Genomic DNA, 24,905 nt, shown 5'->3' on the forward strand with positions numbered 1-24,905 from the left:
GGGTTGGTGTGTCTGCGCTACCGCACCGTGAGCTCTCTCTCTCTCCAGCTCTACCTCCTGCTAACTCTAGTGGTGTGTAATGAGCTTTCTTACACAGTTTCCACGAAACTGGAATCAAGTGAAACGAGGCAAGACCTGTAGATTACGGACGCAATACGTGTGTCACCTCTGAAAACCATTAAATTCTCTCACGTACATCCCAATATATACGATTTGGCATATTTCATATATTTCTGTGTATTCATAGCTTTTAAATACCCGTCGAGAGAGAGAGGAAAAAATATCTAAATACCTTATTGTTAGCTGTGTTTTAAAACTATATTTTACGTTTATGAAATTAATGATATTTTCACGGTACAGGATAGATAATTTTAGAATTAAGGAATGAAGACTACGTTTCTCAATAAAAAAAAATGTTAGCTTTGTCGATTATAATATATTTTTTTCCATAACTCAAGCTACACAACTGAGGCCTTCAATGATATAATAAAAATCATTTCTTTAGGAAAGACAATTAACAAGAATAATTAGTGGATTTGTGTTGGAAAAGAAAATGTAATTCACCTGAAAGACAAAATGCGCACTGAACAAACTATATTTGTGTTAAAGAAAAAAGTGCATTGGTGCTGAAAAAAGTGTATTGGTGCTGAAAAAAGTGTATTGGTGCTGAAAAAAGTGTATTGGCCTCGAAGAAGAGTTTTTTTTGGCATTAAAGAAAACAATGCTTTTGCATTAGAGTAAAAATTGGAAATATTTTACCACCGAAGAAGGAAAAGCGAAGAAAGCGGCTTCTGTCTCTTTGATAATGAAGTCTCTGAAAAAAATATATATATATGCTCCTTCTCTATTTCTGCTTCTCTGTGTGTGTATTGTTTCGTTCCAGTGGTATCTTGAGTTTGTAATTACCAGGTAATCCAGGCTGAGTGAGCATGAGCAACCTGAGAGCACAGGTCCTGGCCGTGGTGCTCAGCCTCGTCGTGTTCACTCTGTTCTTCTGTTTTATATACAATGGCACAGAGAGCTCCCTCCTCAGTAAACCCATCTTTCAAACCCTCACTAACTCACTGCCAGCGGCAGTGTGGGGGACACGACGCCAGGAGACGGTAGAGGGAAGAGGTGAGGATACTGACCAGGCAAGCGTTGAGGAACAGCACCAGGCAAGTGGCGATGACAAGGACCAGGCAAGTGGCGAGGACAATGATCAGGCAAGTGGCGATGACAAGGACCAGGCAAGTGGCGAGGACAATGATCAGGCAAGTGGCGAGGACAATGATCAGGCAAGTGGCGAGGACAAGGATCAGGCAAGTGGCGAGGACAAGGACCTGGCAAGTGGCAAGGACAAGGACCTGGCAAGTGGCAAGGACAAGGACCTGGCAGCTGGCTTGGACAAGGACCAGGCAAGTGGCGAGGACAAAGACCTGGCAAGTGGTGAGGACAAGGACCAGGCAAGTGGCGAGGACAAGGACCAGGCAAGAGATAAGGACAGGAAACAAGAACAGAAACCAGGCAAGAAAGGAAACGAGAACAGGAACCAGGCAAGGGGTGAGGACAAGAAAAAGGCGAGAGGAAAAGATAACAGGAAGCAAGCAAGAGGTGACGACAATAAAAAGATGAGAGGAAACAAGAACAGGAACCAGTCGAGAGACGAGGGCAAGGTGCAGAGGAGAGGAGACGAGGACAAAAACAAGGCAAGAGGTAAAGACAAGAACCAGGCGAGAGGTGAAGACAAGGACCAGGCGAGAGGTGAAGACAAGGACCAGGCGAGAGGTGAAGACAAGGAACAAGTGAGAGTACACGAGGACAAAGCTGGGTCCAGCAAGACCTATGGACAACTGCATACACACACACCTGCTGAGAACCAGACCTGGAAAATTATATTATTCTGGGACCAGTGGTTCGGGGGCGACTGGTCCAACAGGTGAGTCGTGAGAGAGAGAGAGAGAGAGAGAGAGAGAGAAGGGGGGTTGCAGGGGATGTGGCACAAATATAAAAGATACAGACTGATAGAGAAATACGAGTAAATCAGGAAACTTAAAAGGGTTGAACACTCAAGAAATGGGTAGAGACAGAGGGAGACGGACGATAAATTGGGCGAGCAGGGAAAATATTAATAGCCATAAAGAATAATAGGAGAGAAATAGCTTCAGTGAGAGGATGACGAGTGTGATTAGATGTGTATTCCTTAATGTACACAACTATACGAAGTAATTTTAGAAAATGAAATAACCAATATTTCTTATTAACAATATAACAACTCACAATTACTGGACCAATATGATGTAGTCATGGATGTACTGGATGGCAAACAAGAAGCACATGTAGTATACACAGACTTGCGAAAGCCTTCGACAAGTGCGATCATGGTGTAACAACACACAAAATGCGTGACAAAGGAGTAACAGGAAAAGTGGGTATGTGGATCTATAACTCCCTACCCAATAGAACACGAAAGAGTAATGGTAAACAGAGTACAGTCAGAGGCGGCTACGGTGAAAAGCTCTGTTCTACAATGTACGATACTCGCCCCCATCCTTTTTCTGAAATCTGACACAGACAGAGATATAAGCCACAGCACCGTGTCCTCCTTTGCGGATGACACCCGAATTTGCATGACTGTGTCATCCATGGAAGACACTGCAAATCTCCAAGTGGACATTACTCAAGTCTTTAAATGGTCCTAAGACACCAATATGAAGTTCAGTGAGGAAAAATTCCATTTCGCTATGGAAAACTCGAGGAAATAAAAACTGGATCGGGGCATAAAACAAATTTCAACCACAAATAGAGCGAAAAACTAATGTGAAGGAGCTGGGAGTGATAATGTCAGAGAATCTCACTTTCAAAGATCACACCAATGTATCTACCACATATACTATCAAAATGATAGGATGGACAATGAGAACCTTCAAATCTAGGGATGGCAAGCCAATGATGATCCTTTTCACATCACCTGTCCTCACTAGGCTGGAGTACTGCTGTATATTAATGGCCCCTTTCAAGGCAGACTTTTAGATTATACTAGAATATGTATATTCTAGTATATTTCACTGCACGTATAAGTACAATAAAACGCATAAATTACTGGGAACGGCTGAAGTCCCTTGATTTTTACGCCCTGGAATGCTGGCGAGAAAAAGATATATGATAATATACACTTGGAAAATCCTAGAGGAATTAGTCCCAAATCTGCACACGGAAATCACTCCCTACGAAAGCAAAAAGACTCGGCAGGTGATGCAACATCCCCCGTAATGAAAAGTAAGGGTGCTATGAGTGCACTAGAGACAACACAATAAGTGTCAGTGGTCCAAGACTTCAACTGCCTCCCAGCATACATAAGAGAGATTACCAGCAGACCCCTGGCTGTCTTCAAGAGGGAGCTGGACAGGCACCTAAAGTCAGTACCTGACAAGCCGGGCTGTGGTTCGTATGTCAAGTTATGTGTGGCCAGCAGTAACAGCCTGATTGATCATGCCCTGATCCCCCGCAAGGCCTGGTCATGGACCGGTCCGCTGGGGCGTTGACACCTGGAACACCCTCCATGTATACTCTAGGTATGTTCAATGGGGTCTAACAAAGACCCACTGAGACATCTCAATCTTTTTTTTGCGCTACCGCTCACAGGATGAGGTGCGAGTGCACAATACAGTAGTCGCTCAGGCGACACAACTATCAGTGAATGGTGACTGTAGCTAGTGTGTAGTGACAGTCATGTAGTTAGTGCAGTGAGAGTAGAGTTGTTAGTAGTTAGTGTAGTGAGTAAGAGTGATCAGTGTGTTTAGTGTTTGAGTAGACCAAACATACCGTCTCCTGGTAACGGCGCTCATACATTTTATCCCAGAATAAACGAGTGTGTGTGTGCGTGTGTGTGCGCGTGTGCGTGTGTGCGTGCGTGTGTGCGTGCGTGTGTGCGTGTGTGTGTGTGTGTGTGTGTGTGTGTGTGTACTCACCTAATTGTGGTTGCAGGGGTCGAGACTCAGCTCCTGGCCCCGCCTCTTCACTGATCGCTACTAGGTCATCTCTCTGCTTCCTGAGCTGTATCATGCCTCTTCTTAAAACTATGTATGGTTCCTGCCTCCACTACTTCACTTGCTAGGCTATTCCACTTCCTGACAACTCTATGACTGAAGAAATACTTCCTAACGTCCCTGTGACTCGTCTGAGTCTTCAGCTTCCAGTTGTGACCCCTTGTCCCTGTGTCCCCTCTCTGGAACATCCTATCTCTGTCCACCTTGTCTATTCCCCGCAGTATCTTGTATGTCGTTATCATGTCTCCCCTGACCCTTCTGTCCTCCAGTGTCGTCAGTCCGATTTCCCTCAACCTTTCCTCGTACGACATTCCCCTGAGCTCTGGGACTAGCCTTGTTGCAAACCTTTGTACTTTCTCTAATTTCTTGACGTGCTTGACCAGGTGTGGGTTCCAGACTGGTGCTGCATACTCCAGTATGGGCCTAACATACACAATGTACAGTGTCTTGAACGATTCCTTATTAAGGTATCGGAACGCTATTCTCAGGTTTGCCAGGCGCCCGTATGCTGCAGCAGTTATTTGTTTGATGTGTGCCTCCGGTGATGTGCTCGGTGTTATGGTCACCCCAAGGTCTTTCTCCCTGAGTGAGGTCTGTAGTCTTTGTCCACCTAGCCTATACTCTGTCTGCGGTCTTCTTTGCCCCTCCCAAAATCTTCATGAGTTTGCATTTGGCTGGATTGAATTCGAGAAGCCAGTTACTGGACCACATGTCCAGCCTGTCCAGGTCTCTTTGCAGTCCTGCCTCATCTTCATCCGATTTAATTCTTCTCATCAACTTCACATCATCTGCGAACAGGGACACTTCAGAGTCTATTCCTTCCATCATGTCGTTCACATATATCAAAAATAGCACTGGTCCTAGAACTGACCCCTGTGGGACCCCGCTCGTCACAGGCGCCCACTGTGATACCTCTTCACGTACCATGACTCGTTGCTGCCTCCCTGTCAGGTATTCCCTGATCCATTGCAGTGCCCTCCCTGTTACATGCGCCTGATCCTCCAGCTTCTGCACTAATCTCTTGTGGGGAACTGTGTCAAAGGCCTTCCTGCAGTCTAGGAAAACGCAATCTACCCACCCCTCTCTCTCGTGTCTTACTTCTGTTACCTTGTCATAAAACTCCACGAGGTTTGTGATACACGATTTGCCTTCCATGAACCCATGCTGGTTTTCATTTATAATCTTGTTCCTTTCCAGGTGTTCGACCACTCTCCTCCTGATAATCATCTCCATGACTTTGCACACAATACATGTCAGAGACACAGGTCTGTAGTTTAGCGCCTCGTTTCTGTTTCCTTTCTTAAATATGGGGACTACATTAGCTGTCTTCCATTTCTCAGGTAGTTGCCCAGTTTCAAGGGATGTGTTGAAGTTTGTGGTTAGGGGCACGCACAGCATCTCTGCTCCTTCTCTAAGGACCCCTGGGGAGATGTCCGGTCTCATCGCCTTTGAGGTGTCAAGGTCACTTAGGAGCTTCTTCACCTCCTCCTCGGTTGTTTGTATGTCATCCAACACTTGTTGGTATATTCCCTCTTGATGTTCCCTTCTGTGCTGTCTTCCCACAGCCCTTCCTGTCTCTACTATAAAAACTTCCCTAAATCTCCTGTTCAGCTCCTCACATACCTCCTGATCATTTCTTGTGAGTTCTCCACCTTCTGTCCTTAATCTGATCACCTGGTCTTTGACTGTTGTCTTCCTCCTGATGTGGCTGTACAACAGTTTCGGGTCAGTCTTGATTCTGGATGCTATGTCATTTTCATACTGTCGCTGGGCCTCCCTCCTTACCTGTGCATACTCATTCCTGGCTCTGCGACTGATCTCCCTATTTTCGTGTGTTCTCTGCATTCTGTACTTTTTCCATTCTGTATTGCACTTTGTTTTTGCCTCCTTACACCGTCGGGTAAACCAGGGGCTCGTTCTGGTCTTCCCATTGTTACTGTTGCCCTTGGGAATAAACCTTTCCACTGCCTCCTTGCATTTTGTTGTTACATATTCCATCATTTCATTTACTGGTTTTCCTGCCAGTTCTCTGTCCCACTGGACCTCCCGCTGGAAGTTCTTCAACCCTATGTAGTCCCCTCTTTTATAGTCAGGCTTTTCCCATTCAACTCCTGTTATTCTCTCCACTTGCAGCTCTACTATGTATTCAAAGCACAGAACCACGTGGTCTCTTTGTAGCCCTGCCTGATCCTCATCCGATTTGATTCTTCTCATTAACTCCACATCATCTGCAAACAAGGACACTTCTGAGTCTATCCCTTCCGTTATGTCGTTCACATATACCAAGAACAGCACAGGTCCTAGGACTGACCCCTGTGGAACCCCGCTTGTCACAGGTGCCCACTCTGACACCTCGTCACGTACCATGACTCGTTGTTGCCTCCCTGTCAGGTATTCTCTGATCCATTGCAGTTCCTTTCCTGTTATGTGTGCCTGATCCTCTAGCTTTTGCAGTAACCTCTTGTGAGGAACTGTGTCGAAGGCCTTCTTGCAGTCCAAAAAAATGCAGTCGATCCACCCCTCTCTCTCTTGTCTTACTTCTGTCACCTTGTCATAAAACTCTAGTAGGTTTGTGACACAGGATTTTCCTTCCCTGAAACCGTGCTGGTTGTCAATTATACACTTGTTTCTTTCCAGGTGCTCCACCACTCTCCTCATGATCTTCTCCATGACCTTGCATACTATACACGTTAGTGATACAGGTCTGTAGTTTAGTGCCTCATGTCTGTCTCCCTTTTTAAAAATTGGGACTACATTTGCCATCTTCCATACCTCGGGGAGTTGCCCAGTTTCAAATGATGTGTTGAAGATCTTTATTAATGGTACACACAATATCTCTGCTCCCTCTTTAAGGACCCACGGAGAGATGTTGTCTGGTCCCACCGCCTTTGAGGTGTCAAGTTCGCATAGCAGCTTCTTCACCTCCTCCTTGGTTATATGTACCTCATCCAGCACCTGCTGGTGTACCCCCCTGTTCTGATTTCCTGGAGTCCTACTGGTTTCCACTGTAAATACTTCTTTAAATCTCGTGTTGAGCTCCAGACATACCTCTCGGTCGTTTCTTGTGAATTCCCCATCACCCTTCCTCAGTCTGATTACCTGGTCCTTGACTGTTGTTTTTCTCCTGATGTGGCTGTACAACAGCTTCAGGTCAGTCTTGACTTTCGATGCTATGTCATTTTCATATTGTCGCTGAGCCTCCCTTCTTATCTGTGCATATTCGTTTCTGGCTCTTCAGCTAATCTCTTTATTTTCCTGAGTTCTCTGTCTTCTGTACCTTTTTCATTCTCTAGTACACCTAGTTTTTGCCTCCCTACACCTTTGGGTGAACCAAGGACTCGTTCTGTTCTTCCCATTATTTCTGTTTCCCTTGGGAACAAACCTCTCCTCTGCCTCCTTGCATTTTGTTGCCACATAGTCCATCATTTCTTGTACTGGTTTTCCTGTCAGTTCCCTCTCCCACTGAATGTCTTGAAGGAAGTTCCTCATGCCTGAGTAGTTCCCCCTTTTGTAGTTTGGTTTTCCTATCCTATTCCTGCTACTCTCTCCACTTGGAGCTCAACTATGTAGTCGAAGCACAGAACCACATGATCACTAGCTCCCAGGGGAGTTTCATACATGATATCCTCAATGTCCGAACTACTCAAGGTGAATACAAGGTCCAGTCTTGCTGGTTCATCCTCTCCTCTCTCTCTGGTAGTGTCTCTAACATGTTGATGCATGAGGTTTTCCAGTACCACATCCATCATCTTGGCTTTCCATGTTTCGGGACCCCCATGGGGCTCCAGATTTTCCCAGTCAATCTCCTTGTGATTGAAATCACCCATAACTAGTAACTTTGCTCCCCCCATGTGAGTTCTCCTGGCCACCACGGCTAGTGTGTCGACCATTGCTCTGTTGCTCTCATCGTATTCTTCTCTTGGCCTCCTGCAGTTCTGTGGTGGGTTGTACATTACTGCAATTACCACCTTATGTCCCTTAGCCTGGATTGTTCCTACTAAGTAGTCCCTTTCGCCCGTGCCATCCATTCCTTCCATTTTCTCAAAACCCCACTGGTTTTTAATGAGCAGTGCAACTCCTCCTCCCCCTCTCCTCCCTCTGTCTTTCCTGAGGATTTGATATCCAGATGGAAAGATTGAATCTGTTTTTATTCTGGTGAGTTTTGTTTCTGTGAGTGCTATTATGTCTGGGGATGTCTCCTTGATTCTTTTGTGCCACTCCTCATACTTATTTGTTATTCCATCTGCATTTGTATACCACACCTTCAACTTCTTTTCTAAGACTGTGGTCTGGGAGGTGTATTGGGGTTGGGGAAGCGGGAGACCTGATAAGGAACTATGGGTGGTTGCTGTGGGGATGGAGTTTGTAATGCAGTGGGTGGGGGCATTGGATGTGGCATGTGTGTTTTGGTTTTGAGTGTTTGGTTGCACTGGGGTTGACCTGGTTGGGAGGCTTCTATAGGAAGTTATGAGGGAGGCTGTATTTGATCTTCTTCCTGTGTCTGGGATCCCCTGTCTGTCTTCTCCATCCCCTCTCTTTCCTCCTTTCGCCTTTGTACCATCTCTCTCAGTTTCTGCCTTTCTTCTTGTGTTCTGTCGCGGTCGAGATACACCTTCCTGTATGCCGGCATGTCCCTTAATCGTGCTTTCTCCTGCAGGATCCTGTTCCGAGTCGATTCTGCCTTGAAGGTCACTTTCACTGGCTGGGTTCTTTTTTTTACAAACCCCCCTATTCTCCGAAAATTTTCCAGCTGGGTCATGTCATCTTCATGATGCTTTCAATTGCTTTTTTCCCCCTTGTTTTCTTGCTTCATATGTTTCCCCTTCAACTTCCTGGAGCCCATACACAAAGACTGACCTCACCCTTTCATTCTACCACTGCATATCCCTGTGTATCCCCTCATTCAATTTGATTTCCTCCATTGCAGCTTTCCTTTCTTTAGTTTCACTAGCTAATGTACTTGGGCTCAGTGGCCTGTCATTTTCCCTTCTCGGCTTTCCCTGGGCTCTGCTGTGGTCTGTTAGGGCTTCCACATATAGCTTAGCTCTTTCATTTACTACAGTCTCCACTGATAGAGCTTCTACATGCAGTTTTGCTCCTTCTTTCCCTACAGTCCCCTTATTTGTGACTGAGGTAGCAGTCTCTGTTGTCAATCCCAAAATGTTCTTTAGTTCTTTAGGCTGTTTCAGATTTTTCACTTCCTCTTCTAAACTCTGTATCCTGGCCTCTGCTGCTTTGACTTGCACCTCCCACTTCCTGCTTTCCATATCTATCCTCTCTTCCATTCTCATGCTAAGTTCTTCTAGTTTCTTTTCCTATTCATGTTCCCTTTTTGTGAGCTCTGCTGCCCAATCTTCCTTTGCAGCTTCCTCCTCCTGTCCCTTGGTTTTTCTTGTTGCTCTCTGGCAACCCATTTTTGTTTTATCCTGATTGCCTCAGAGTGGGAAACCTATGCAATTCTGTGTGTTAGGTTAGTAGTGTGTATGTCAGAGTGTGGGGTGGGGGGAGGTAGAGGAGGAACTGTGGCTATTTGGGAGAGTGGGGAGGGGGAGTGGGAAGGAGGGAGAAGCAAGTGGGTGAGTGGGAGAGGGACAGGGGGAAGGAGGGAGAGGTGGGGAGGGGGAGGGTGAAAGAGGGAGGGGAGGGATCAGGGGAAGGAGTGAGATGTCGGTGGGGAGGGGGGAGTGTATGTGTGAGTCTGGCTGTGTGTGTGTGTGTGTGTTGTTTTTGTGTGTGTGTGTGTGTGTGTGTGTGTGTGTGTGTGTGTGTGTGTGTGTGTGTGTGTGTGTGTGTGTGTTGTGTGTGTGTTGTGTGTGTGTGTGTGTGTGTGTGTGTGTGTGTGTGTGTGTGTGCTGTGTGTGTGTTGTGTGTGTGTTGTGTGTGTGTGTTGTGTGTGTGTGTGTGTGTGTGTGTGTGTGTTGTGTGTGTGGTGTTTGTGTGTTGTGTGTGTGTTATGTGTGTGTGTGTGTGTGTGTATGTGTGTATGTGTGTATGTGAGTGTGTGTGTGTGTGTGTGTGTGTGTGTGTGTGAGGGAGGTGACTTGTGCGGTGTAATGTGAGTCTCAGTGGTCCTTGACTGACCGCAACTTCTTGTGACCTGACCCCCACCCTCCTGGGACTTGACCCCACCTACTTACAATGTTGCCCTTAAAAGTTTGTCCTGCCACCTAGCTTATAGTAAGTTACTCGCCTTGTTCATTGAATTACCAATTGCTATTCCATATTGAATACTTAGAGTGTCTATTCTTTATCGTGCTATGAGAGACCATTCGCAATCAGCTTGGCGGTTAATTGGAACTTGTAACCCCACATCCTCACAACCACTCATAGGTGAGTACAGTACTTGCAATGCAGCTGTTGCAGCCTGTAGATTGTCCAGCTCGATGTGACGTCCTGGCGTAGATGCACCTCAATTTCTTCTCGAAAATAATGTACCCTATTCACTGTATTTCTCTCACTGGACACACGATTGTTTCACTTTATTAGCTTTCTTGGGTGACACGTGACAACATCGCCTTACCATCCACACTAGCCTGCCCGCTCTGTCTGCCACCACGGTTTACTTTCTAGATCACTTACAAAATTGTGGCTCTCCCCACACTTTTGTGGCTCAGGCAGATTGTAAATAGCTTCTAGATTGTTCACTACCCTAACACACTTTGCAACAAAAAAACACATATTCGCGGAGCACGGAAGGCGTGACTCACGCGCTCGGTGTCCCTACTGTGTGTGTGGGGGGGGGGAGTTATGTACTCACCTATATGTGGTTGCAGGGGTTTTGAACCACAGCTCCTGGCCTCTCCTCTTCGCTGGTCTCTACTGTGTTCACTCTCCCTGCTCCATGAGCTTTATCGTACCACTTCTTAAAGCTATGTATGGATCCTGCCTCCACTATATCATTCGCCAGAGTGTTCCATTTCCTGACAACTCTGAGTAAAGAAATGCTTCCTAACATACCTGTGACTCATCTAAGTTTTCAGCTTCCAGGTGTGGCCCCTTGTTGCTGTGTCACACCTCTGAAACATTCTGTCCTTATTCACCTTGTCAATTCCCCTCGATATTTTATATGTCGTTATCATGCCCCTCCCCCATCCCTCCAGTACTCCAGTGTCCACTTAGGACCACTCAAGGGAGGTTCCTTGAGGCTGGCGAGAGGCTCTTGATCTAGGGAATTGGATTTGTGCTCCAGTTCCCTGAATTGAGCCTGAATACCTTCTATCCCCCTACATGCGCTGTATAATCCTACGGGTTTAGCGTTCCCCATGGTTACAATTATAATCCTCTTAGGACATACTCCTATGCTCCGGGACTAGTCTTGTTGCAAACCTTTGCACTTTCTCTAATAACTTGATGTGCTTAATCAGGTGTGGGTTCCATACTGGTGTTGCATACTCCAGCATGAGCCTAACGTACATGGTGTGCAGTGTCTTGAATGGCTCCTTGCTCATGTACTGAAACGCTATTCTTAGGTTTGCCAGGCGCCTATGTGCTGTAGCAGTTATTTGGTTAATGTGCTCTTTATGAGATGTGCTCGGTATGATACTCACCCCAAGATCATTTTCCTAGAGTGTAGTTTATAGCGTTTGCCCCCCTCCCCTAGCGTGTACTCCGTTTACGGTCTTCTTTGACTTTCCCAAATCTATATGCACTTGGTGGGGTTAAATTCCAGGAGCCAGTTGCTGGACCAAGCTTGCAGCCTGTCCATATCCCTTTGTAGTCCTACCTAATCCTCATCCGTTTGAATTCTTCGTATTCGCTTCACATCGTCTACGAATAGGGACACCTCTGAGTATATCCCTTCCATCATGTCATTCACATACACCAGAAACAGAACCGGCCATAGGACTGTCCCCTGTGGAACCCCACTCGTCACAGGCGCCCATTCCTCCTCCTTTGAGGTATCTAGTTCGTTTAGTGGCCTCGTCTCCATCTCGGTTGTGTGTATTGAATCCAGCACTTGTTGGTGTACGATATCATTGAACTTTTCTAGAATTCTTTCTGTCTCCACTGAAAATACTTAAATCTCGTGTTGAGCTTTTCCCATACTTCTTTTTCTTTTTTTGTGATCTCCCCTCCTTCCTTCCTTCCTCCTGATATGGCAGTACAACAGGTTTGGGTCAGATGTGGCTTTCGATGCTATATCATTCTCGTATTGCCGCTGGGCCTCCCTTCTTATCCGTGCATATTCATTTCTGGCTCTTCGACTAATCTCCTTATTTTCCTGGGTCCTTTGTCTTCTGCACTTTCTATTCTATTCTATTTGATTCGCCGGTATGGTATCCCGGCCCGGGTCTCTTCCATTTTGGTGACCCGGCATTGGTTCTTCTGCACTTTTTCATTCTCCAGCGCACTTAGTTTTGGCCTCTCTACACCTTTGCGTGAAACAAGGGCTCGTTTCTGGTGTTACCATTGATTCTGTTGCCCTTGGGTATGAACCTCTCCTCTGCCTTGTTACATTTTGTGATCACGTATTCCATCATTTCATTTACTGAATTTTTCATCCAGTGTCTGTGTGTACTCACCTATTTACTAACCTATTTGTGGTTGCCTCTTCACTGATTGCCACTAGGTTCTCTCTCTCCCTGCCCCACGAGCTTTATCATACCTCGCCTTAAAACTATGTATGGTTCCCGCCTCCACTACGTCACTTTCTAGGATATTCCACGGCCTGACTACTCTATGACTGAAGAAATACTTCCTAACATCCCTTGGATTCATCTGAGTCTTCAACTTCCAATTGTGACCCTCCTGTCCTCCAGTGTCGTCAGGCCGATTTCCCTCAACCTTTCTTCGTAGGACAGTCCCCTTAGCTCTGGGACTAGTCTTGTTGCAAACCTTTGCACTTTCTCTAATTTCTTGACGTGCTTGACCAGGTGTGGATTCCAAACTGGTGCTGCATACTCCAGTATGAGTCTGACGTAAATGGTATACAGAGTCTTGAACGAATCCTTACTGAAGTATCGGAACGCTATCCGTAGGTTTGCCAGGCGCCCGTATGCTGCAGCAGTTATCCTGGAGTTTACCTGGAGAGAGTTCCGGGAGTCAACGCCCCCGCGGCCCGGTCTGTGACCAGGCCTCCTGGTGGATCAGAGCCTGATCAACCAGGCTGTTGCTGCTGGCTGCACGCAAACCAACGTACGAGCCACAGCCCGGCTGGTCAGGAACCGACTTTAGGTGCTTGTCCAGTGCCAGCTTGAAGACTGCCAGGGGTCTGTTGGTAATCCCCCTTATGTATGCTGGGAGGCAGTTGAACAGTCTCGGGCCCCTGACACTTACTGTATGGTCTCTTAACGTGCTAGTGACACCCCTGCTTTTCATTGGGGGGATGTTGCATCGTCTGCCAAGTCTTTTGCTTTCGTAGTGAGTGATTTTCGTGTGCAAGTTCGGTACTAGTCCCTCTAGGATTTTCCAGGTGTATATAATCATGTATCTCTCCCGCCTGCGTTCCAGGGAATACAGGTTTAGGAACCTCAAGCGCTCCCAGTAATTGAGGTGTTTTATCTCCGTTATGCGCGCCGTGAAGGTTCTCTGTACATTTTCTAGGTCAGCAATTTCACCTGCCTTGAAAGGTGCTGTTAGTGTGCAGCAATATTCCAGCCTAGATAGAACAAGTGACCTGAAGAGTGTCATCATGGGCTTGGCCTCCCTAGTTTTGAAGGTTCTTATTATCCATCCTGTCATTTTTCTAGCAGATGCGATTGATACAATGTTATGGTCCTTGAAGGTGAGATCCTCCGACATGATCACTCCCAGGTCTTTGACGTTGGTGTTTCGCTCTATTTTGTGGCCAGAATTTGTTTTGTACTCTGATGAAGATTTAATTTCCTCGTGTTTACCATATCTGAGTAATTGAAATTTCTCATCGTTGAACTTCATATTGTTTTCTGCAGCCCACTGAAAGATTTGGTTGATGTCCGCCTGGAGCCTTGCAGTGTCTGCAATGGAAGACACTGTCATGCAGATTCGGGTGTCATCTGCAAAGGAAGACACGGTGCTGTGGCTGACATCCTTGTCTATGTCAGATATGAGGATGAGGAACAAGATGGGAGCGAGTACTGTGGCTTGTGGAACAGAGCTTTTCACCGTAGCTGCCTCGGACTTTACTCTGTTGACTACTACTCTCTGTGTTCTGTTAGTGAGGAAATTATAGATCCATCGACCGACTTTTCCTGTTATTCCTTTAGCACGCATTTTGTGCGCTATTACGCCATGATCACACTTGTCGAAGGCTTTTGCGAGGTCTGTATATATTACATCTGCATTCTTTTTGTCTTCTAGTGCATCTAGGACCTTGTCGTAGTGATCCAATAGTTGAGACAGACAGGAGCGACCTGTTCTAAACTCATGTTGCCCTGGGTTGTGTAACTGATGGGTTTCTAGATGGGTGGTGATCTTGCTTCTTAGGACCCTTTCAAAGATTTTTATGATATGGGATGTTAGTGCTATCGGTCTGTAGTTCTTTGCTGTTGCTTTACTGCCCCCTTTGTGGAGTGGGGCTATGTCTGTTGCTTTTAGTAACTGTGGGACGACCCCCGTGTCCATGCTTCCTCTCCATAGGATGGTAAAGGCTCGTGATAGGGGCTTCTTGCAGTTCTTGATGAACACAGAGTTCCATGAGTCTGGCCCTGGGGCAGAGTGCATGGGCATGTCATTTATCGCCTGTTCGAAGTCATTTGGCGTCAGGATAACATCGGATAGGCTTGTGTTAACCAAATTCTGTGGCTCTCTCATAAAAAATTCATTTTGATCTTCGACTCTCAGTCTGGTTAGCAGCTTGCTAAAAACTGAGTCATATTGGGACTTGAGTAGCTCACTCATTTCCTTGCTGTCATCTGTTTAGGACCCATCTTGTTTAAGTAGGGGCCCAATACTGGACGTTGTTCTCGACTTTGATTTGGCATAGGAGAAGAAATACTTTGGGTTTCTTTCGATTTCATTTATGACTTTTAGTTCTTCCCGCGATTCCTGACTCCTATAAGATTCCTTTAGCTTAAGTTCGATGCTTGCTATTTCTCTGACCAGTGTCTCCCTACGCAATTCAGTGTGAGTTTTCATCAGAGCTGCCTCCTGGTGTTATTACTGCAACAATATTATTTGCTATATTCCTCCATTTTAGGTGCCTTAAGTTGAAATCCCCCAGGAGCAAGATGTTGGGTGCAGGAGCTGGAAGATCTGATTGATGTGCGCCTCAGGAGATATGCTCGGTGTTATACTCACCCCCAGATCTTTTTCCTTGAGTGAGGTTTGCAGTCTTTGGCCATCTAAACTATATTTGGCTGCTGTCTTCTTTGCCCTTCCCCAATCTTCATGACTTTGCATTTGGCAGGGTTAAATTCAAGGAGCCAGTTGCTGGACCAGGCTTGTAGCCTGTCCAGGTCTCTTTGTAGTCCTGCCTGATCCTCGTCCATCCGTGTGTGTGTGTGTTTGTGTGTGTGTGTGTGTGTGTGTGTGTGTGTGTGTGTGTGTGTGTGTGTGTGTGTGTGTGTGTGTGTGTGTGTACTCACCTAGTTGTACTCACCTAGTTGAGGTTGCAGGGGTCAAGTCCGAGCTCCTGGCCCCGCCTCTTCACTGGTCGCTACTAGGTCATTCTCCCTGAACCACTTCCTGACTACTCTGTGGCTGAAGAAATACTTCCTAACATCCCTGTGATTCATCTGAGTCTTCAACTTCCAACTGTGTTCCCTTGTTGCTGTGTCCTATCTCTGGAACATCCTGTCTTTGTCCACCTTGTCAATTCCTCTCAGTATTTTGTATGTCGTTATCATGTCCCCCCTATCTCTCCTGTCCTCCAGTGTCGTCAGATTGATTTCCCTTAACCTCTCCTCGTAGGACATACCTCTTAGCCCTGGGAGTTGTCTTGTTGCAAACCTTTGCACTTTCTCTAGTTTCTTTACGTGCTTGGCTAGGTGTGGGTTCCAAACTGGTGCCGCATACTCCAATATGGGCCTAACGTACACGGTGTACAGGGTCCTGAACGATTCCTTATTGAGATGTCGGAATGCTGTTCTGAGGTTTGCTAGGCGCCCATATGCTGCAGCAGTTATTTGGTTGATGTGCAACTCAGGAGATGTGCCTGGTGTTATACTCACCCCAAGATATTTTTCCTTGAGTGAGGTTTGTAGTCTCTGGCCCCCCTAGACTGTACTCCGTCTGCGGTCTTCTTTGCCCTTCCACAATCTTCATGACTTTGCACTTGGTGGGGTTGAACTCCAGGAGCCAATTGCTGGACCAGTCCTGCAGCCTGTCCAGATCCCCTTGTAGTTCTGCCTGGTCTTCGATCGAATGAATTCTTCTCATCAAATTCACGTCATCTGCAAACAGTGACACTTCGTAGTCTATTCCTTCCGTCATGGCGTTCACAAATACCAGAAACAGCACTGGTCCTAGGACTGACCCCTGTGGGACCCCGCTTGTGACAGGTACCCACTCTGACACCTCGCTACGTACCATGACTCGCTGCTGTCTTCCTGACAAGTATTCCCTGATCCATTGTAGTGCCTTTCCTGTTATCCCTGCTTGGTCCTCCAGTTTTTGCACTAATCTCTTGTGTGGAACTGTGTCAAACGCCTTCTTGCAGTCCAAGAAAATGCAATCCACCCATCCCTCTCTCTCTTGTCTTACTGCTGTCACCATGTCATAGAACTCCAGTAGGTTTGTGACACAGGATTTCCCGTCCCTGAAACCATGTTGGCTGCTGTTGATGAGATCATTCCTTTCTAGGTGTGTGTGTGTGTGTGTGTGTGTGTGCGCCACACACAGCAGCAGTGTGTGCCTTTCTCACACCCATGACTAAGGACGTGCACTTCTACTGCAGGTTCGGGACCACCACCTCGTCAGGTCTTCGGGAGGAGGGGTGTCCCTCCTGGCGTTGTAACTTCACCTACGACCACTCTCTGCTTGGCCAGGCACACGCAGTCCTCTTTCGCGCACTCGCGTGAGTACTGTGTATTTTGTGTCTTTGTGTATGTACGGTCTATTTGGTGTATTCCACTTTATGTAGGACCTATTTTGTGTGCACTTGTGTATGTACGATCTATTTTATGTATTCTTGTCTATGCACAGTCAATATATTTAGTGTATCTTGGTATATGGTCTGTTTGGTGTGTATTCATTTGCTAATATTTTTAACACACTGAATGCCTTCTTTCAACGTGGCAAACTGATTCCTCTCTCTGTCTCTGTCTGTCTGTCTCTCTCTCTCTCTCTCTCTCTCTCTCTCTCTCTCTCTCTCTCTCTCTGTATATATATATATATATATATATATATATATATATATATATATATATATATATATATATTATATATATATATATATATATATATATATATATATATATATATGTGTGTGTGTGTGTGTGTGTGTGTGTGTGTGTGTGTGTGTGTGTGTGTGTGTGTGTGTGTGTGTGTGTGCAGGACAAGCCACGGGGGGGGGGTGGAAATCTTTAGCTCAAGTACTTTCACACTTCTTAGTGCGTCATTAGGAGCTGTGCAATGTTGCAAGGGAGCAACCAAAACAGGGAGAGAGGTCTCAGAGTAGCGTAGGTGTCACTGGAGTTGGTTACCCATAATGCCTAGGCATAATAGAGGCTCTCTTTGCATTGCAACCCATTATTGTAAATACATAATCTCAATGTACTATTTGCCAAAACATAAATAAATAAATAAATAATCTGGGTTAGTGGTCGGTGCCAACCGCACCCTACCATCATCCCATCCACTACCCATATGGGGTAGGAGGGGTTTTGAGATGTCAAGTAGGAAATTATAAGAGATACTTCTGAGTACGTCGGTAGAACATTAGAGTACCCCAGAGCAGGACATTTAAACAGACAAAGAGCACATTGTATTCCTTTCTTTCATTATTTGAAAAGGTCACAGAATAATAGCTATCCATGTCTACAGCATCTAACGAGAAACTTATTTTCTCAAACCACATGACCTGTTATAAAAGATTAGAAAAAGCTTGGGGCTGGCTTTTTATATCTTATAATTTCCTACTTTCCTACCCCATATGAGTAGTAGGGGATGATGGTAGGGTGGGGTTGGCACCGACCACTAACCCAGTCTAAGGGTAACTGTGGCCGGTGACACCTACGCTACTCTGAGACCTCACTCCCTGGTTTGGTTGCTCCCCTGCAACATTACACAGCTCCTGATGACGTACTGAGAGGTTTGAAAGTACTTGAGCTAAAGATTCCCCCCATCCCCCCGTGGCTTGTCCAGCATAGTTAAGATCGCCCGTCTGCGATTGTTATATATATATATATATATATATATATATATATATATATATATATATATATATATATATATATATATATATATATATATATATATAATTTCGCCAGAATCATTCTGAACCTAATGAAAAAAATATATTTCACTGTGTTTGTTTAGTATTAAATTATTGTAAACAAATCTAAAATATATTTAGTTGGGTTAGGCTAAAATAAATTGCTCTTGTTATAATAAGGTTAGGTAAGTTTTCTAAGATCTTTTCGTGCAAAATTAAATTTTTTTACATTTACATTAATGTAAAAAATATATCTTTAAACGTATAAGAGAAAATTTTAGAAAGGACTTAATTTTAAATGAGTTCTTGCTAATTGACCAGTTTTACATATTCGGCACGACATATATATATATATATATATATATATATATATATATATATATATATATATATATATATATATATATATATATATATATATATAATATATATGGAGACAGTGAACTAGGTGTGACAGACACTGGAGACATAGAAGCCACATAATTCACCACCTGCTTGACAGGTACCCATGGGAGTCACTACCGACGCAGAGAGTACCGAGGGAGCAGCGGTGGGTGTTGGTGGACGTAGAAGCTCCCCCCAGCCAGGCCTTCTCCAGGCAGGCCAGTTCTCTCCTCAACTGGACCATGACTTACCACACACAGTCTGATGTGGTCGCATTCAACGGCTACTTCCTCTCCCTCGGAGCCTCCTTAAGGTACACGACGACAGTGTTTCTGTTTAACAAGCACCACCTTACTTCTGAAATACTCACCACTGCACATTATAGTTCCTGGTAAATTCCTTCCTAGAATACTATTTTATTTTATTTATTCATAACATGTTCGTATACATAAAAATATATTATTATAAATATTATATCCTATTTATTGTGGGATCGATACTCCGTCTGGTAACTATGAGCAGATGCGTCATTTTGCAGTTAACACTCATCCCCCATTAAACGTAACATTGTTTTCAGGAAATTAGAAATCAAAGCTTATCACACTACTTTGTTTTATTACTGTTTACTTGTACAGCACAAGTTGGTAAGTTTATTCAGGTACAATAAGTAAGTTTATTCAGGTAAGTTTATTCAGGATGACCCAAAAAAGTCAAGACAAAGTGACTTATTTCCACTGGGGATCAGAAACGGAATGATTGATAAACATGGTGACACACTTCACTCTGTGCACCTGTAATGAACATTTTGTAGTTAGGAAACGTTTAAATTACTTGGGTACTCAGGTAGGCATTGATGTGGGAGGACTCTGGCTGGTAGCGCACTGCCATCTGCTGTGGTACACTGACGTGCTATATTGTGAAAATCTGTCTTCTAGCATGGATTTCAGCGTTGCACAACCGAGATGCATGATGTAGGTAGATAAGTAAGGCACACGTGCAACAGTTAGGTATATTTATTCCGAAACGTTTCGCTTACACGCTAAGCTTCTTCAGTCGAAAACAGAGGAGGCAGCAGAAGCAGTAGAGATCTAAAGACTATGTAATCAGTCCATTAGCCTTGAAGACGTAGTTTTGAGGTGGTTACTCAGCCTGGAGAAGAGTTCTGCTCCATGGTTCAGAACAGTTGTTCCAGGCTGAGGGACTGACTACGTCAAAACCACATCTTCGAGGCTGATGGACTGATTACATCGTTTTAGATCTCTACTGCTTCTGCTGTCTCTGTGTTCGACTGAAGAAGCTCACTGTATAAGCAAAACGTTTCGAAATAAACATACCTAACTGTTGCACATGTGTCTCGCCTACCAATTTTTCGGTATTGTACAGTACACTATTATCATATTCACACCGTCAAGTAGGTACACTGAGTCAATGATAAAGTTTGAAAGTGAACTCAGGGCTGCCTGTGTGTTGTGTCAGGCGTGAGGCGATGTAACACAACTCAGTATGATCATATTTTATAAGAGCAGTTCACTTAGCGGTTTCTTCTCTCCTTGACTGCACCAGTTGTATGGCGTTGCCACTCCTTTTGTGTTGGTTCACTGATGTCTGTGATACTTTGGCATTGGTTATGCGGATAGCATTCAGGTATGGCTACTGAAATAAAATTAGTTTCCTCGATTTAAATAGTGTGCCAATATGTTGTAGTGAAGCCATCACTAATTGTATCTGGGTTTAAACTGAGGTCATCTTATATGCTGCCGTCTGACTTCCTGGTTCTCCGTCCTGCTGTGTGACATCTTTTTCTTTCTTTTTTTAGACAACTAAGTAATGTTCTTAAGGTAGAAATATTAGTAGAAGTGATAGTAGTTTTAGTGGCAGTTCCAATAGTAGTGTAGTGTCAAGTAGTAATAGTAGTAGTAGATGTGGAAACCATAGCACATATTTATGTGTTAGTCGTAGATACAGTGGTTGTAGTAGTACTAGCCATAGAACTTACTAAGAGTAACTGTGATAGTTTTCATTGAAAACTTGACACTTATTCAGCTAGTACTGTTTAAATTGTACCAGTATTTGTATATGAAGCCTACATGATGTAGGCTGATGTAAAAAGCTTACAAATGAGTGGTAATTAGAGCAGACATACTAGAGCATGGGGGATGATAGTGTGTTGGCACTGATATAATCATTCTTCGTAACGTAACTTATCTGCGTATAATCTCGTTCACCTACAACTATCTGGTCAATCCCACCTTGTTCTACACTGCCCACTACAGTGTGAACTAAAGAGGGGTTCTTCGTCTCTAGAAGGTTATTACCATTACATTCATTGATAGTGCCAGAGTTCCGCGATTAAGCGCTCGTTTAGAGCTATAGTTAATAGTCGCAGTGATACAAGACTAAGTAACTGTAGTCGTAAAGCTCATGTAGTAGGTGCAGCCGAACATATAATAGCAGCAGTCATAATAGTAATAGATGGGGTGGTATATAGTATCATAACAGTAAATTTGTATTTATTGGTATCTATCCACTTATGAAAATTATTTTTCTAATCCTCTGCTGTTATCTTCTCTTTCTCCCAGACCTTTACGACCGAATCAAATGAGCGAACACGGGGAAGCTGTAGGACGTTTAAAGAAGGCGCTGGCGAGGGGCGTCACACTGGAGGAGGTTCTGGGACCCTCCTGGGTTACTTACGTCAACAAGCCCCGCGTGGTGGCTTGGATGTCTGGCCACTGCTCCACCAGGTCCAAGAGGGAGCAGTACGTAGCTAAACTGAAGCAGTACCTCTCTGTGGATACGTGAGTATTACATGTGGCTGGAATGCTCATGCAACGAGACTAATTAGCTAAGGGTATGAACTATGAGACTAAAAAGAACTAAACCTGACATCATTTAGTATAGAAGATCCAGTGTAGATATGGCATCGGCGTACATAATAATAAGAGGAGTTGAAAGAATGAACAGGCATAGTTCGAGGGGCAGGATACGGGTACAGGGAAGCACAGTAGGAAAAACAAATATAAAGAAATTTGGAATAACCAACACTCAAAATATGTCCCCCGAAACCAAGTCGAAGATAATAGCATGAACAGTACTGGCTTAGCTCACGAACGTGGGAGGGACATTCAGGAATTTAGACAGTGACTCGTTCAAAACGTTTTCTTCCTCATATTTGCAACACAGTCTTGAGTATGCAGCACCACTGTGAAGCCCCCGCCAAGTAAAACTGAAATATGAAAATTTCCTAAGAGGTGTATTCAGACTGGTGCCTGAACTGAGAGCCAAGAGCTATTTAGAATGGAAAATGGTACACCTTCCCCTCACTGAAATAAAGCAGAAAAGAAGATATGATCATTGCACACAAATATACTTTAAGGCATAGACAGGGTATACAGTAAAGACGATATGAGGAATTAGACACATTTGCAACACCTCGGCAATAGACAGGATACATTAGGAGAGTTGTCTTACTATTGATGCAAGACAAGTAAGAGACCATAACTGGAAATTACACTCTCAGATGTTATAAACAATTATTTTAATTACAGCACGAGCTGACCACTGGAGCAACACTCCATTGTATGTATAACCAATAGTATCTATACATGAAGCTACCACGAGTTGATCCCACCTGAACTAGTTTATGCTTGAGGAACAGTCACTACTGACTTTGACACCCACCACCAGTTTTTCCTCTATGATCTGAATAACAATGCCCTCAAACCTACCATAGCTTAACTTTTTCTTACCTGGTTATTTCCGATAATGATTGAACTTAGTCTGACTTGACCTGATTTATGGTTGAGCTTAAAAGTTGACCTGACCCGACCAAGCTTGTGGTGGCAGGTACGGGGAGTGCGGACGTCTGAAATGTGGGCCGAAGAGTATCATGGGAGGCGCCTGCTGGGTGAATGTGATGCAACCTAATTACTCTTTCTACCTGTCCATGGAGAACGCCTTCTGCGACGACTACATCACGGAGAAGCTCTACAATCCTATCGTTCACAACATTGTTCCTATCGTGTGGGGCGGTAAGTTTGTGGTCGATTGAGGGTGTGAGTGAACAAGTGAGTGTGCTAGAGAACATGTGTGGGTGTAGCAATGAACGAGATTGTGGATATGAGGGAGTTTACGCACTTTGGAAGGTTGGGGGTGGGGAGTGGATGTCGTGAACATCCGAAGATGTTGGTAGAAGTTGTACATTGTCAGGAAAAAAGAAAGCCGCCCATTCTATGTTTACAATCAAGGACTGTGAGATTTTTAAATGATGAGATGCTGGAACACGTCTTGAATGGCACCCAGAATGGTCCCTCCCCTCATATAATAGTATAAATTGAATCTGAGAATTTGATACGGTAGTATTGCTCTCAGGCTTGTAGAAGCTACAACTTCAGTTTGCAAATATCTTACTCTCTATAATCATTACCTACTATGAATAGCCTAAGATCTAAATGCAACATGCTTGTGTTTGAAGCCAGTCACAGAAGAGTACAAATTAATTACAAAGGGATTAAAATTAAATTTTTGTATGTTCCCTCTCACATAGACCTCCGGAAACATGAAAAAAGTTAGAAGCATATGTCTGGAGCCTTAAAAAAATATATGGAAATTTTCAAATGCTGTTATAAAGTACTCAGTGACTCTAGCTCTTCCAAACTATCGTGTATCATTCTCAACATAGCACTTGGTCACTTATGTATGGATCTGCGTGTGGTTAAGGATGCTATGAAATCGCATATATATATATATATATATATATATATATATATATATATATATATATATATATATATATATATATATATATATATATATATATATATATATATATATATATAATAATATTAATAATTAACTGATTATCTTTTTATATATTTAGAGTAAGTTTTCGCAATTTTGTTGAGCAGTTAAAGCAAACATTATGACTATTCATTTTTTGCCAGCCAGAAAGGTGCCAGCACTGTTAGAAGTACTGAGTCTTACGGCCCACCGACAAGACAAGGAAAAAGTAGCAGTCTTTGTGGCAGCAACAGAGTACAATAGCAGCGAAGACACTCCGTAGATATTTTACTGTAGCTGCCGGAGAATATTAGCATAGATCATAGGAATATCAGAAAGAAATAATTGACAAAAAGGGACATTCATTACAGACTGCAATCAGTGTTTGAGATCGTTGTTGTTATTATTATTATCATTATTATTATTATTATTATTATTATTATTATTATTATTATTGTTATTATTATTATTATTATTATTATTACGCTTTGAGCGTAGGAGAGTGCTAGCCAATAAGAGACATGGTTCGGTGTAGATGACTTGCTAGTATTCCAGGAAGGACTGAAGCGTCATCTGGAGTTTTCCTCTCAAAAGTGTGGATTATTTGTGGCCAAGACAGAGTCGCTGTTTCTTCCTCAGGAGCGAACTACACCAGGTACCTGCCTCCTCACTCATACATCGACGCCCGTAGATATCACCCCAGCGAGCTGGCTGCCCTCCTGCTACGTCTTCATAACGACCCCGTTGCTTACGGAAGGTACGACCACTGTTTTGGGTATCCCTGAAAGTGGTTGCCTGAACTTTTTTTCTGGTAAACTTTACTTTGTAACTAGAAAACGCTTCATCCGTTTGACTTCAATTTTAAAACTCTGGTTTACTGCACCAGCGAAAGGGTTTACTATTGATACTGATCAGTCACATAGCCTGTTGAGGATGTTAATATGTATAAATGCTTGAATTATTCTTAAAGGTACTATTATTATTGTATTCATAGGGAGTGATAAAGCCATGAAGGAATGAGAGACAGTCAGGTCTGATCCATGGAAAGGATTACAAGGGTCATCTATTTTCGGTTCACGCTGCGAAGGAAATGCTAGTTATTATATTTTGACTTCAGGTACCACGTGTGGAGGGGGTTCCTGCGTCCCTTTCTGAAGGGCAGCCTCTGTGAGTTGTGTCACAAGGTGCACACTAACACAACCTTTCACCACTACCAACACCTGCCAACCACCAGACGTCTCAGGGGACGCTGTACTGTTGTTCCATCTCCACTCTTCAACCCAGACCATCCAGACTCCTGGAAAGCCTACATCACTACTAATTATACAGATCTAAATAGAACTAGGAAAGCCTACATCACTACTAATTATACAGATCTAAATAGAACTAGGAGAGGATCGGCACCACTCCTGAAGACTTAG

General features: G+C 44.1%; 1 protein-coding gene across 3 annotated transcripts; it reads left to right on the top strand.

Annotated features, from left to right (window-relative positions):
• Positions 1-24,905, top strand: LOC128686407 (uncharacterized). 3 transcript variants are annotated; one of them, XM_070085744.1, is made up of 8 exons: positions 1-72; positions 506-1,918; positions 16,843-16,962; positions 18,824-19,018; positions 21,285-21,503; positions 22,552-22,736; positions 24,124-24,241; positions 24,602-24,905. In XM_070085744.1, exons 2-8 carry the CDS (start codon positions 930-932, stop codon positions 24,903-24,905), a joined length of 2,130 nt encoding a protein of 709 aa, XP_069941845.1. In that variant the 5' UTR covers positions 1-72; positions 506-929. The 3 variants fall into 3 exon arrangements, with proteins under 3 accessions (XP_069941845.1, XP_069941844.1, XP_069941846.1); XM_070085743.1 differs by having other exon boundaries at positions 8-72; positions 361-1,918; XM_070085745.1 differs by having other exon boundaries at positions 8-72; positions 459-1,918.

This window comes from Cherax quadricarinatus, chromosome 17 (genome assembly GCF_038502225.1).
Source record: "Cherax quadricarinatus isolate ZL_2023a chromosome 17, ASM3850222v1, whole genome shotgun sequence".
NCBI classification, from domain to species: Eukaryota; Metazoa; Arthropoda; class Malacostraca; order Decapoda; family Parastacidae; genus Cherax; species Cherax quadricarinatus.